The 13,751-nt window shown below is 50.1% G+C and overlaps 1 protein-coding gene across 1 annotated transcript in view; it reads left to right on the top strand.

Annotated features, from left to right (window-relative positions):
• Window positions 1–13,751, top strand: part of SYVN1 (synoviolin 1) — an 890,352-nt gene that overhangs the window by 176,730 nt on the left and 699,871 nt on the right. Inside the window, exon 3 of the mRNA XM_069644965.1 lies at window positions 13,543–13,635. Within this exon, the coding sequence (XP_069501066.1) occupies window positions 13,543–13,635 (93 nt within the window). The remainder of the gene's footprint in view (window positions 1–13,542; window positions 13,636–13,751) is intronic.

The following is a 13,751-nucleotide window of genomic DNA, read 5'->3' as shown; positions in this document are numbered from 1 at the left end:
AAGTTTCAACCACACCTCTTGTTGACGTCTCAAGAACTCCCCACTGACCCTCTACCCCCGATATCCATCTGTCAGCTCGCTGGCCATGCAGTCGCGCTGCCAGGAAGGCTTCGGCCTTGTCCCCTTTTTCATAGTATTTTTGCTTCAGGAACTGAAGCTTTCGGATTGCCTTGCCTTCCTCCAACAACCTGAGTTCCTCCCTCTTACTCGTGACTTCTGTTCTAAATTCCCTTGCTCCCCTTTCCAGTGGATGGACCCGCCTTTCCAATACTCCTATCTCTTTCCGCAGCCTGTTTTCCAGCAAGGTGTTCCCTCTCCCTCTCACACTCCCTCTGATCAGGAGACCCCTCCATGTTTCTTACCCCTCGCACCCTGCTACACCTCGCCTGTATCATTGAAAACAAGGTACACCCGTATCGCCGCCTCCAACTCCACGCAAGAAATGGCATCCCTCCACAGGGACTTGTTGTGATGATGGAAATGCATTGGAGGGATAGGGCATCCATATCCTTGTCCTTTATTGCTTTATCATGTGTGTTCTGTCTTTCTTTCTGCGCAGGAGTTCATTTGGGACTCCTAGCGGTGTGGCTCTTCCTCTTTTTGGTTTGTGAACAAACTCTTGGTATGGCACCCATGAGTGGGAGTACGACCCTGTACTCCTAGTGTATGTTTCTGGGCACCCAGGTGCGGCCCACAGAGCAGGGTATTGGCTGGTGGCAGCTCCATGCTGAATTTGACAGGTGCTCCGAGTATCCTCCATTTTGGGATACCCAGGCCCTGCCATTGGAATCAGTTGATTCCTGATGGAAAACAAGATGGCCCCTGTGTAGCACACCGGGGTGGGATGGCCACTCGGCGTTCTTCCTTGGCCCTGGGGTGCTTCTGTGGCCATTCTTGATGTGCGCAATAGCACCTCCCGCGCTCATTGTTTTTTAAATAATTCTTTCAGGGCGTTTGAGATTAAGGGTTTGCCCAGTCTGGGATGCAAAATCATTTATTTTTTGCAAGTGACGTTTTGAAGGTTTGACGATGGCTTATGGGACTCGTAGTTGATGTGGTTAATATGTCAACTTTTTCTGTTGAAGCTTTCTTCGTTTGTGTGTCAACCGAGACATTTGACTTGCTCGGGCACTTTTGCCGTGTTGTCTTTACCGGTACTTTTTTTTTTTTTTTCTTCAGAGATTTTGTGGATTTTGGATTTTTACCCCTCAGGGTAAGGTTTTTCAAACAAATGCTCACACCGGCCCGTGTTCCTTGGGCTGTGGACTTGTGGTTGAATATTTGCAAGGGGTAGACTGCGGGCTGCTTCCAGAAGGGGGCTTATGGATCTGCGCCTGCCCGCTTATAAGCGGGCGGGTTTGGGGCTTCAACACCGTTGGCCCAGCCCCCCCCCCCATCCTTCGGAGTGAGCGGCCCCAGACTCCCATCCAGCCGGCTGTTCTTTGGCCGCCTCGCATTAACTCCTGGAGCGAAGAAGATTCACATCACAGCCCCTCTGTTCCGGGTTGCAGGTCTTCACCTCCACCCAGTGCGTGCCACTTACTGCCTCCGCTGCATCGCCCGACTCATCTGTGGCGGCGAACTCCACCTCTCCTCCGAAGGACCGAGACGCATCACCGGTTCCAGATGAGATATTGGGGTACGGCAGTGTATCATCAGTTGTAGAGTGTTTACGCCTTGGAGTTGTTTCGGGGCTCTCAGCCTGTCAAAGGCACAGGTCAGCTGAAAGGCGTTGTGGAGGGATCTGGGGTTTTGTGGCTCCACCGTCCGTTTCGGCTTCTGCTGCTGGAGAGTTGTCGTTGGGAGAGGCTGAGCACCTCGGAAAGAAGCCTCCAACTGTGTAGGCCGGGTAGAAGGATGAAAACGCTTTACAGCAGGGCCTGAATCATTTTTCTATGCATTTTCTTCACGCTGCGGGCGAAAGCTGCAGAGCCGACGACCGTCCTCTTCCAGAGTCACACAAGGGGATGTAGAAGTGGAAGCGTCCCTGGCATAGACTGCCACTCAGCCGCCTCTCCGCGGGAACAAGGGTTTTTTAAATTCAATTTCATCTACTTGATATGTATGTAATGTTTCATCTCATATCTCGCTGACACTTTATTTTCTTTAAATCTTCCTTGTTGCTATCATATCTGTCTGTACCATTTGTCAAAGTTAGATGATAACCAAATGATAAACATTTTTTAATAAATAAACATTGCATTTCTGATTGGCATTTGTGGAGGTGAGCTCGGCATGAGGAGGCAGCACACACACAGAAATTGAAACATTGCATTTCAGATTGGAATTGGTGGAGGTGGGGCATCCTTGTGATTCAGTCTTTCCACTATTTAGTTTGGCTTTTTTCAAATCACTAGTTCGCCTCTCTGGGTTTTTTGACCCTATATTGTCTCTTTTAAGGCTTTGTTCCCTTGACAGCCTTGGTTCTTCCCAGGGTATTTCTTTCCACTTTTTATCTATTTCGCAATCATCATTGTTTGTCACACTCTGTGTGTTTTTTTTGGTTTTCCGAAGTTCATTTACGGCTTGACTTGCCAAGTTACGATTTCGAGAGTCCCTTCCCCTCCCGTTATCCCGGTACCTTTTTCCTTGTAGAAGAACATTGTGGGACTTCAGTTAATCGACTTCTCCCTGTCACGGCTCGGTCTCGTGCTTCGTTGTAGCGGGCCCTTCCAGAGCTCTGAACGCTCTTGGGTATTTGTTTCTTCTGTGTCATTTATTGGTACCTGCAGCGTAATCTCTTATTCCGGCACACTCTCCAGTACTTGGATTTTCGGTGCTTTGAAGCTGTCTGCGTACGCAACCAGTAGGGGGGGGGGCAGACGGTGCTCCCAAGATCTGGCGCTGTTGGCTGGACCTTTTAGCCCACCATGCTGATGTGGTCATATCACCACCTTGTATGGGTTGCAGTTTCTTGTATCTGCATTGGTTCTCCCGTTGCTTTACTAGGCGGATTTCCGGCATCGCTCTCCTCTGCTTTTTGCCTCTCCTGAAGTCGTGGGTACCACGGCTTCGTTCTGCTCCACCTCCAAGTATCAACACCCCAGGGGGCTATCCCTGCCTATCCTCTCTCTTTCTCTTTCTCTTTCTCTTTCTCTTTCTCTTTCTCTTTCTCTTTCTCTTTCTCTTTCTCTCTCGCTTTCTCTCTCGCTTTCTCTCTTTCTCTCTCTAGGTTGTCAAAAGATAACATTTCAATAAATTTTAATAATAATGCTTCACTATGTAAGAACTGGCCCATTCGAACATCTGAAACAACTTGCCATCAAAACTCAGACTAGAAATGTTCATATTAAATTTGAAGTCCTTGGTATTCCAACAAACCTTTGCTATTTAAAAAGTCATTTGAATCACATTCTACACCAGTGACCACCCTTTGAATCACCAAGACTGTTATGACCTTGATCTGACTCTAGCATGCACAATTTTACAGCGCTAAAATATCCCCACCTGAACAGATATGTAGCACTTGGGATGGGAGTGCATTATATTTAGGCGTACCTTATTTTATATGTGTGTACTATTAATGGTTGCAGAACTTCACCTTTTGGTGTCTCATCCAGCCTAAACTCTCTGAATTACTACCACACCTGTTTTTTTTTTTTTTTTTCTTTTCCTCCCTTCTCTTGACCTTTCCCTACTGGGTTTATCAAAGCGGGTTCCTGCAATTTGGTACAGTATGTCTCCAAAATGTTGAAGGAAAAAAAAACAGTATGGATATCGTTTCAAAATAAAAATGCCAGAACTATGCTCGAGTCCCTGTGCCCAACTCTGGGGAAAATGTCTTTTATATTTTCCAGGAAAGGTTGTGTATGATTTCCCAAAGTTTGTCCCCTTTCCAGAAGAATAGTCAAAATGGAGTAATCTGAAGCTCAGATAATTGCGCAAGCTTGGTTCTACTACCAGAGTACCATAATTTGTCTCAATAAGGCCATTGCAAGGCATCATATGCAGTAACAGCTACACTGGATTCCAAATGGTGGTAGGATGTTCTTAATCCCCATTTCATTTTCCATAGGGGATAGGGATTTCAGCCGACCACCTGCGGATTTGGCCGGCAGTGGGAGATTTACGTCCAGAATGATGCTTCAAGCACAAAATACAAAATGCTTAATTTGCATCTCCCTCTCTCTAAGGTAAAAGCTATAGTTTGGTAGTGTGGAAAAAACAGCAGTCATTTCGTTACCACCCAAAAAAGTGGTGCTAACTGAATTGCAACCAGTTTTTCCCGCCTCTTCGAACTCCTTAATTGAGGCCTCGTTTGTATTATCTAAACAAGATTTGTTACCTAGTAAAAGATACCTGAACATGGGTGTGATATTGAACGTTCGCATTATTTTTTAAAGAAACTACGTTTCTAGTGCAGGTTAATTTGCCAATTTAGTTTAAGCAGTATAGTCAAGTATGTGACTTGCTATTCTATTAATGCTTGTATTAATAATTAAAGTCACATAAGGGTAAATTAGGTATATGTGTAACTGGTTTCCAGACATGAGTTTGTCGTCATTCTAGCCCTGACCAATCTACCCATCTCACTGGCAAGCAGGTTCATCTTGTTTGCAGTGACATGGAGGATACCTTTGTCAACTATTACCAGTGCTACAGATATGATTTTGAGGTGGGAGCATTTTAATCCCTGTTTTTATTAAAGACTAACTGCAATTTCAAGAGTAAAATGAGTCTTCTCCTTTCTTTGCAAGAGTAAAAAGTATGATAGCCCATGGTTTCCATTTCTTATCTCTTGTGAATCCACAACTACAATCACACATGACCTACCTTCACTGTACCTCAAAGATTACTTGTCAAACCAAGCTCCCAAATAAAGAGTTTACCAAGAAGTATAACATCCTCAGTCCATGAATGCCCAAACAAATGTTTACACAGGCTTTCTCTGTACCGAGGCACTTATTTCCCCATTATCTGCAGCAACTCGGAGACCGTGACAAGGGTCAATGTGCAACTTTGTGCCTATTAGAGATGTCGGATCCAGAGATTCCATGGCTCATGGATAGAGCTGAGGGAGAACAGAATATGCTGTCTGGTTGGACTATGTGCCAAACATGAGCCATGCCAGCAAGACGCACATACCGAGCATCCTGTCTACCTCACCGCAAAGCCCTTATCTGCCTTCATAATCTTAGCAGATCTAGAACACTGATTAAATTATCTGCCTAGTATCACACACTGTGTTAGAAAAGTGGAGCTGGGAATTGAGATTGTTCTCCAGCATGGGGTCTGGCATGGATTCACATGCTCATGAATATTCCCTGTCGTCAGGCTGGGAATCCTCGGTAAAGAAAAAACCAGTATGTTTCGTTTCTGATCTGTCTTTCGTAGTAATAACCAATCACTGGTCTCTGCGTCATACTGACCACAGCCAATGACTGCCCTCTACCTAAGCACCGCCTCTGGCAGCCATCTTCAGATTTTTACCGCACGTTCATGTGTTGGGATCCTCGTGCTATTGCTCTCGAGCGTTAGTGCTATTTTTTCACGTTTTTTCTCAAAAACTTCGTTTTTTTTCGGTCAAAAGAGCCTCAAGCTCCACCGACTCTCCATCCGATCAATGGGGACCTGTTTCGGATTCGTCTGCGCCCCTCAAGGGTGAAGATTTCGTCGAGCTACGCTTTTGGAGGACTCCAGAAGTTTCTCAGGCCCGGTCATGGCCCAGGAGAAGGGAAGCTCGACGCCCGGAAAGCTGTTCAGGGTCTGCCCTGGATGCCAGCTGCAGAACGTCTTCAAGGAGGACGAACACTCTTTTTGTCTTTACTGCCTACATGAGGACAAGACGCACGTGGAGAAGGACTGTGCGTTTTGCGGCAACATGTCGGAGCGGACCATGAAGGACCGCCATCAACGTCTCGCCAACTAGCTAGAAGGGAAGAGCCCGTCTGGCGAGAAGAAGAGGAAGAAATCCGAGCGGTCTTCTAAGACCTTTGAGGACGCCCCGGCGACGGGGGTCCAACATAAGGCCAAGCACCGCGAGTCCGCTGGCACCGGGAGCGCCGAACGGTCGGGCTCTACGGGCGCCAGGCAGGGCGCACCCTCCCCGGCACCATCAACCACGAGCCAACGCTCTGGGTCGGGTAAGAGGAAGGCCGAGCACCCGGCGAAGCTCCTGGAGAGGCCCCGGTCGAGCTCGAAGGCCCCATCGGAGGGGGAGCGAGGCAGTGTCCCCCCCCCCTCAAGGATAAGGCGGTGAGCGATTCCCCTCTGCCAGCGCCGCGAGACAACTCGGAGGCCATTTTGTTGGCTATACAGTCCTTATGCTCAGAGATAAGGACGAGACTACCGTTGCCGACGGAACCTCTCCCGTCGGGGGACCCAGAACCGGGACCTTCTGGTGTTCCCCCTACCAAGAAAAGAAGGATCCACCCTCCACCTCCTTTTCAGCCGTCGCGCCCCTTCCAGCCCTCCTCCCCGTCCACCCGAGGGGATGATACGGGGACTGACACGGCAGCGACGGGTACGGACGACGAGGTATACGACGAGGATGTACCGTCGTCGCCTCCCACCAGGGCTTCTCCGCCCGACGAGATTGGATCGTTCCACTCAATGATCGCCAGGGCATCCGAGCTTTTCCAACTCTGCCCTGAGGAGAAGAAGAAGGAAGGTTTCCTTTATCAGCGGCGCGAGGCCAAGAGGAAGACGGTCCTCGCGGTGCCTCTATTGGACGACATTTGGGATGAGGGCCTCACCCTCCTCAAGAACCCTTCCACGACGCCAGCTAGAAGAGACCGGTACGAGAAAAAGTACCGGGTCCCGGACACGGCCCCCCTGTGCCTCCGGGCGCAGCCTACCCCGGACTCCGTCGTCTCCGCGGCCAGGAAAAAAGCAGGGGGGGTGCGGCCTCCACATCGACTTCCCCACCGGACGGCGAGGGAAAGAAATTGGACGCTATGGGACGCAGAGTCATCTCGTCTGCAGCGACGACGATTAAAGCTGCCAACGCCTTGGCTATCGTGGCCCGATACGACAGGGAGCTCTGGTACAAACTGGCTCCCCTGCTGGATTTCTTGCCGGACGACAAGAGGGCAGAGGCCCTGGAGATCCTGCAGGAAGGTGAGGTGGCTTCGGACCACGCCATTACCGTTGCGACGGACATCGCCGACACTGGGTTCCGCCAGTTGGGCAACGGCGTTTGCCTTAGGCGGCGTGGATGGCTCAAGGGTACGGACTTCCGTCAAGACGTTCAGACCAGAGTCCTGGACATGCCCTTCGATGGGAACAACCTGTTTGGGAAAACAGTGGACGATTCCCTTCAGGCCATTAAAGCGGACACCGAGACGGCCCGGGCCCTTGGAGTTCTGCAACAACGACGGACGCCCTTTCGGAGCAGCGGAGGCAAGGGCGCCTCCAAAGGTTCCGGCGGCGGTTTCTCCTCCTACCGTCAAGCGGCCCGCTCGTCGTCTCAGGAGGCCTACAGAGGACGAGGCAAGTCTGGCGGACCCCGCCGTCGTCGCCAAGGACAAGGCGCTAAAGCCTCGTCGAAGCAGGATTGAACCGGCCGGGGGGTCGGGCCCCCACCGAAGCACCCCGGTGGGAGGCCGGCTGGCGAGCTTCGTCAGCGTGTGGGAGTCCATCTCCACCGACCGTTGGGTGCTGGACGCCTTGGCCCGGGGCCACGCGCTCGAGTTTCAAAGAAAGTGTCAGCGCGTCCCCCCCGTGTCCAGGAAAGAACTTCACGTCCCTCAACTTCTCCTGGAGGTGAAGGCGATGCTCAAGAAGGGCGCCATCGAACTCGTCCCAAAGAGGCTTCGGGGCTCCGGAGTCTACTCGAGATACTTCCTCGTGAAGAAGAAGACGGGGGGATGGCGCCCCATCCTGGACCTGCGACGTCTGAACAAGTTCATCAAGGCGCAAAAGTTCCGGATGGTCACCCTCCAGCACGTCCTGGGTCAGCTGGAGGAAGGAGACTTCCTGTCGTCGTTGGATTTGGAGGATGCCTACTTCCATATTCCCATCTTGAAGGGGCACCGAAAATTCCTCAGGTTTGTGGTCCAAGGGCGTCATTACCAGTTCAAAGCCCTCCCCTTCGGTCTATGGTCGGCACCCAGGGTGTTCACCAAGTGCCTCGCACCGGTGGCGGCTCAGCTGCGCCGCGAAGGGATCCACGTCTACCCCTACCTGGACGACTGGCTCATCCGAGCCAAGACAAGGGAGCTCGCCGTGGTTCACACGGCAAGGACCGTCCAACTCCTCACGGACCTGGGATTCTCCGTGAACTACGCCAAATCCCACCTGGTACCCGCGCAAGACACTGTTTCTGGGAGCGAGGCTCAACACAGTGTCCCTTCTGGCCTCCCCGTCGGAGGAGAGGACCAGGACCATCCTGGGCAAGGTGCAGCGGATGTTGGTGGCCGACGCGGCCAAGGTGAGGTCCATCAAGTCCCTCCTCGGAATGATGTCTTCCTGCATCTACCTCATTCCCATGTGCAGGCTCCGGATGCGCCCGTTGCAGGAGTTCCTGGACGCGCACTGGATCCAAACGACAGGCAGCTTCGAGGAAAGGATCACACTCGACGAGAGTTTCCGATGAGCGATCCGGTGGTGGGGCACCCGCGCGCATCTGACGGTGGGCATGGACTTCCAGACCCCAGCCCACCAGGAGACCGTGACCACGGATGCCTCCCTGGAAGGGTGGGGAGCGCACACCGGAAATCTGCACGCAAGAGGCCTTTGGCTCCCGACGGAGAAATCCTTACATATCAACGTCCTGGAGCTCCGTGCAGTGTTTTGGGCCCTCAGGTCCTTCCGTCCCTCAAGGGCAAGGTGGAGAGGATCTTCACCGACAACACCACCACCATGTTTTACATCAGGAAACAGGGCGGAACCAGGTCCCCAGCACTGTCCAAGGAGGCGCAGGACCTGTGGCATTGGGCAGTCGCCCAAGGGATGTTTCTGGTGCCGTTTCATCTGGCAGGGATAAAAAACACCATCGCCGACTCACTCGGCAGGGAGCTGCGCTCGTGCCACGAGTGGGAACTACGGCAGGATCTAGTGGATCGCCTCTTCCGACGGTGGGGCACACCCCAGATCGACCTGTTCGCGACGGCGACGAACTCCAAGTGCCGGAGGTTCGCCAGCAGGTTTCCCCAGGCGAGGAGCATGGGCGATGCTTTCTCGTTCCCCTGGGAGGGCCTGTTCCTCTACGCGTTCCCTCCTTTGCCACTGCTAATCCAGCTCGTCAACCAGCTCAAGAGGTCACGGTGCAGGATGATCCTCGTCGCACCTGCGTGGCCGAGGCAGATATGGTTCCCGGACCTTCTGGACTTGTCAGCGTCCCCGCCAATCAAGCTGCCGGTGGACGCGGATCTGCTCTCCAGGGAAGGAGGCGCCATCCTCCACCACGACCCGAAATCGCTGAACTTGCAGGCCTGGCTCCTGCACCGCTAGAGTTTGGAGGATACGACATACCGGCCGACTGCAGAGAGGTTCTTGCAAAGGCCAGGGCGTCCTCGACTCTTAAATGCTACGGACACAAATGGAAGAGGTTCTCTGTCTTGTGCCACGCACAGAAGATTAACCCTCTACGGATTACGGCTCCCCAGGTACTGCCGTACCTGCTGACGCTGGCCAAAGCTGGACTGGCACACGCGTCCATCAAGATTCATCTTGCTGCGATCTCCCGATACACCAGAACCACGGGGCGGACGTCCTTGTGGTCTCATCGTCTGGTGAAAGAGTTCATGAAGGGACTGTTCAGATCGTTCCCGCCGGTGAAGGCTCCGGCCCCGGCTGGGAGCTCAACGTGGTGCTGACCAAGCTCATGGGACCTCCGTTCGAGCCTCTGCACTCGGCCCCGTTGAAGTTTCTGTCGTGGAAAACAGCGTTTCTTGTGGCCATCGCCTCCGCACGACGGGTGGGAGAGATCCAGGCCCTTTCCTGCAAGGCCCCGTACTTGACTTTTCACGACACGAGGGTAGTGCTCAGGACGCACCCCTCCTTCATGCCCAAGGTACCGTCGGACTTCCACCTCAACGAACCCTTGGTGTTGCCTGTATTCTTCCCGTCGCCTTCGTCGCCGGCTGAGAGAACTTTGCACTCGCTGCATGTGGCTAGAGCGCTGAAGTTCTACGTGGACCGCACGAAGTGTTTTCGGAAGACGTCACAACTCTTTGTGAACTTTGGACCTGTCAATCAGGGGAAGGCTCTCTCGAAGGCTTCCATTTCCAGATGGCTCTCCGGCTGTATCATGTGCTGTCATCGGTTGGCAAACCGACCGCTGCCTGGCCGTCCGAGAGCCCATTCCACCAGAGCGATCGCAGCTACCACGGCGTTCCTTTCTGGTGTGCCCCTGCTGGACATATGCAGGGCTGCTACGTGGAGGTCGACGCACACCTTCACGAAGTTCTACTGCGTCGATCGGGATTCCAGGGAGGAGTCCAGGGTCGGCCAAGCAGTGCTGCGCAACCTGTTCGCCTGAGGTGAGCCTGGTGAGGAGGTAAGATGCTTAATGTTGAGTTTGATGCAATGCTTAATGTTGAGCCTTTGCCACCTCCCGTGGTTGTGCATGTGTGTACTGCTATGTATTCTTTATTCATGAGCATGTGAATCCATGCCAGACCCCATGCTGGAGAAGGAACAAGTTACTTACCTGTAACTGTTGTTCTCCAGCATGGGTCTGGCATGGATTCACATGCGAACCCTCCCGCCTACCCCTCTGCGGCTCTTCACTTGGTCATACTGCCACTTCACGTGCTTCCAAATCTGAAGATGGCTGCCAGAGGCGGTGCTTAGGTAGAGGGCAGTCATTGGCTGTGGTCAGTATGACGCAGAGACCAGTGATTGGTTATTACTACGAAAGACAGATCAGAAACGAAACTGATACTGGTTTTTTCTTTACCGAGGATTCCCAGCCTGACGACGGGGAATATTCATGAGCATGTGAATCCATGCCAGACCCATGCTGGAGAACAACAGTTACAGGTAAGTAACTTGTTCCATATACACGCTTTACCACATATCTTCTAAGATCTTAATGATACAAATGTGTGTTCATGTTTGGCTTTCTGCTAAATAATACAGCTTTATAGAGTGAGCGAGGGGTCATTTTCGCAGAATAATGACCCGCCTTCGCCATAGGTTGGGGGAGGGTCATTAACCTAAGTGATGATGACCCCTCGAGAGGTCTAGCAGGCTATTGGCACATGATGGTAGGAATACATGTTTTGGTGGTGGAGTAAAAAATGTTACTTCAAGAGTGAGAAGTGGTTTGGTTTTGTAGTATTTAAATAACATGGTTGTTTTCATAAGTTTAGCATGTTAATTGCAACTTTGTTGAACTCTTATATATTTAACAGGAGCATGCATTATAGGTCATGTAAAAGTAAGCGATTTCTCTAGTAGAAAGTGCCATCATTTTCCAATGTTTGGGCTTTCCCTTTCTGCTTTTGAAGACCGAATGTTCAGAATGCAGTCAATACCAGCAGTTATTGACTGCACTCTAAACATTGAGTGAGTTTTGGCACTCTGCTTTTCAGGGAGCAGTTGCAAAATTGTCATACAGCCCCTGCCAAATGTTGGGGGCACCAAGGGCAGTAAGTAGAAGGGCTTTGCCACCTTTGTTCTCCTGGATATGGCTTCAATACACTCCAGTGCACCGTGCAGCGAGTAGATTCTAGACCTATACCCCCTAAGCAACAAATACCTCTTGTCCAACTATCTCTCCTTTCGGCGTTAAGCCCCGTACAATACAGTGAGGCCCACGATAAAGTTGCTGCAATTGTACATGGAGTTTTTCCACCTTTTCCTTCTCGTGCCTTCCTGAGCACCTTATCTATCCTTCATCCCAACTATCTACCCGACTTTGCTTCTCTCCTTACCACTACTGAGGGGATATTATCCGAGGTGGCGGGCCGACCCTGTTGGAAGCTGGCCACCGCCCAAGTTAAGGGCCCGAGCGAGACGCACAACACAGTTAAGTTTTCATTTGGGAAACTATACAGGTGCTAAATTGTGAATGGGGAGTGGGGAAGGGAAGCGCCCGACACCAATGAGAATGCTCGGAACGCAGGCTTTCCTTGGGGAATACAGCCCGTATTCCGAGCATTCTTATTGGTGGATGGCGCCTCCCAGGATGCTAACGAATGTTCTGTCATACTCCTCCTTTGCCTCTCTGAAATGCTAAAGTGCTTAGACGCCATGAACTATGGTAGTAGGCTCTATCCGAATGTAAGATAACCTAACATGGAGATTGTTTTTGACTTCAGCCAATCAAATGTAACAATTTGTCTAATTTTTGGCTGTTTCCATGTTTTGTGGGCTGAAATAAGCCATTTGTCCTAATTTTTGCAACACATTTTTCTTTTACCTGCTTACACCGTTAAGAGACACAATGATGTATTTCTGTTAGGTTGCCTTTCAACTATCGCCAGCGCCGGTGAAACATCCGAGTAAATCCTGCTACCACTATTTGGCATAACTCGTTAAGAACTGCTGCCCCCACATTTCTTTGGCCAGGCTAAGAGAAACTATCAAAATACACAGAACGTAAGGGAGAAATTCTTACAGGGAGATTTTACATGCTATCCTACAATTTATTTATCTATGACTTTAGATTTAGGTTCTTTTTTTGTTTGGGTAGGCTGGATTTTTAATCCTTTCCATTAAATGGGTTGGCATTGGTTGGTATAAACTCACCTATCCTCATGGCTCACCAATCTTGACAGCCAGCCCTAGAAGTATACGTTTAAATTGGTCACCGCCACAATTTTAGGTGGCTACACATATTGCTGATTGGTTTTAGGTGGCTTAACAGTCTAGGAGTGAGTAGGGGGAAGAGTAGGATGCTAGAACCATATGTTTAAATACTGTCTTGCTACACTATTTTTAATGCTAATTATCTCTAAGACAATACACATTCATACATTCTAACCAATTAAAGCGTTACTATTGAGTATTTAAAGGCACTTTGTGTAAATACTTGTTTTAAAACTGTAAGGAAGAAATTGTACATCTAATATTAATCATGCAAACAAGGGTAATAAGAATTGTTTCCTAGATGCTCCACGAGGCAGGACCATGACTTTATTGCTGTCTGATAATAAACCTTTCGGGTGCACACAGGCATTGGTTTCTCATGCACTTCATGCAGACCTCAAATTCTCTCTAGAGCCTAGTGTCGGTTAAAGCCCCATTCTCTGCCACAAAAACACCACAGCCTCAGATGGGCAGTTAGAATGCATTTGGGTTATAGGCAGGCAGGCTATGAAGACAATCATGACCGTGCCAATAATGGTGATATTGACTTCTTGTATGTGAACCAGAAATTGCCTTTGTTTATTATGTTCTTGATTTTCTACCTTTTTGTTTCCTAGACTCAAATAGTGATATACTGTTTTGCCTTGGCATTTTAATATACTATTTCAGATTAGTTAATTGTAAAGTTATTGAGTTGCTCTTACTTGTAGAAAGTGCTTTGGTATCCTGTTCCTGTGAAGAGGTTTGCTTGTTTATGATTATGATAAAGGTATTTGTGATGGAAAACTAGGATTCTAGTCAACAGCTCTCTGTTCTCATATTCATGTCACTTGTCTCCTTCAGGTTCTCTACATCCAGGCTTTCGTACTGGTTTTTCTTCTTGGGAAAGTCATGGGAAAGGTGTTTTTTGGACAGCTAAGGTTGGCCGAGATGGAGGTAAGGCGCTGAAATCTTATTACCATTGGAACCTTTATGTAAAGACAGCACATCTTGATGACGGGAACAGAACCAATATTTATGATGCAGTTAGGCATGCAGAAAAAGGGTAGCAG

Source organism: Ambystoma mexicanum, chromosome 2p (assembly GCF_040938575.1).
Source record: "Ambystoma mexicanum isolate Mex_15411 chromosome 2p, UKY_AmexF1_1, whole genome shotgun sequence".
Classification (NCBI taxonomy): Eukaryota; Metazoa; Chordata; class Amphibia; order Caudata; family Ambystomatidae; genus Ambystoma; species Ambystoma mexicanum.
Note: the sequence above shows the minus strand (reverse complement) of the source record. Positions and strands in the feature narration are given on the sequence as shown.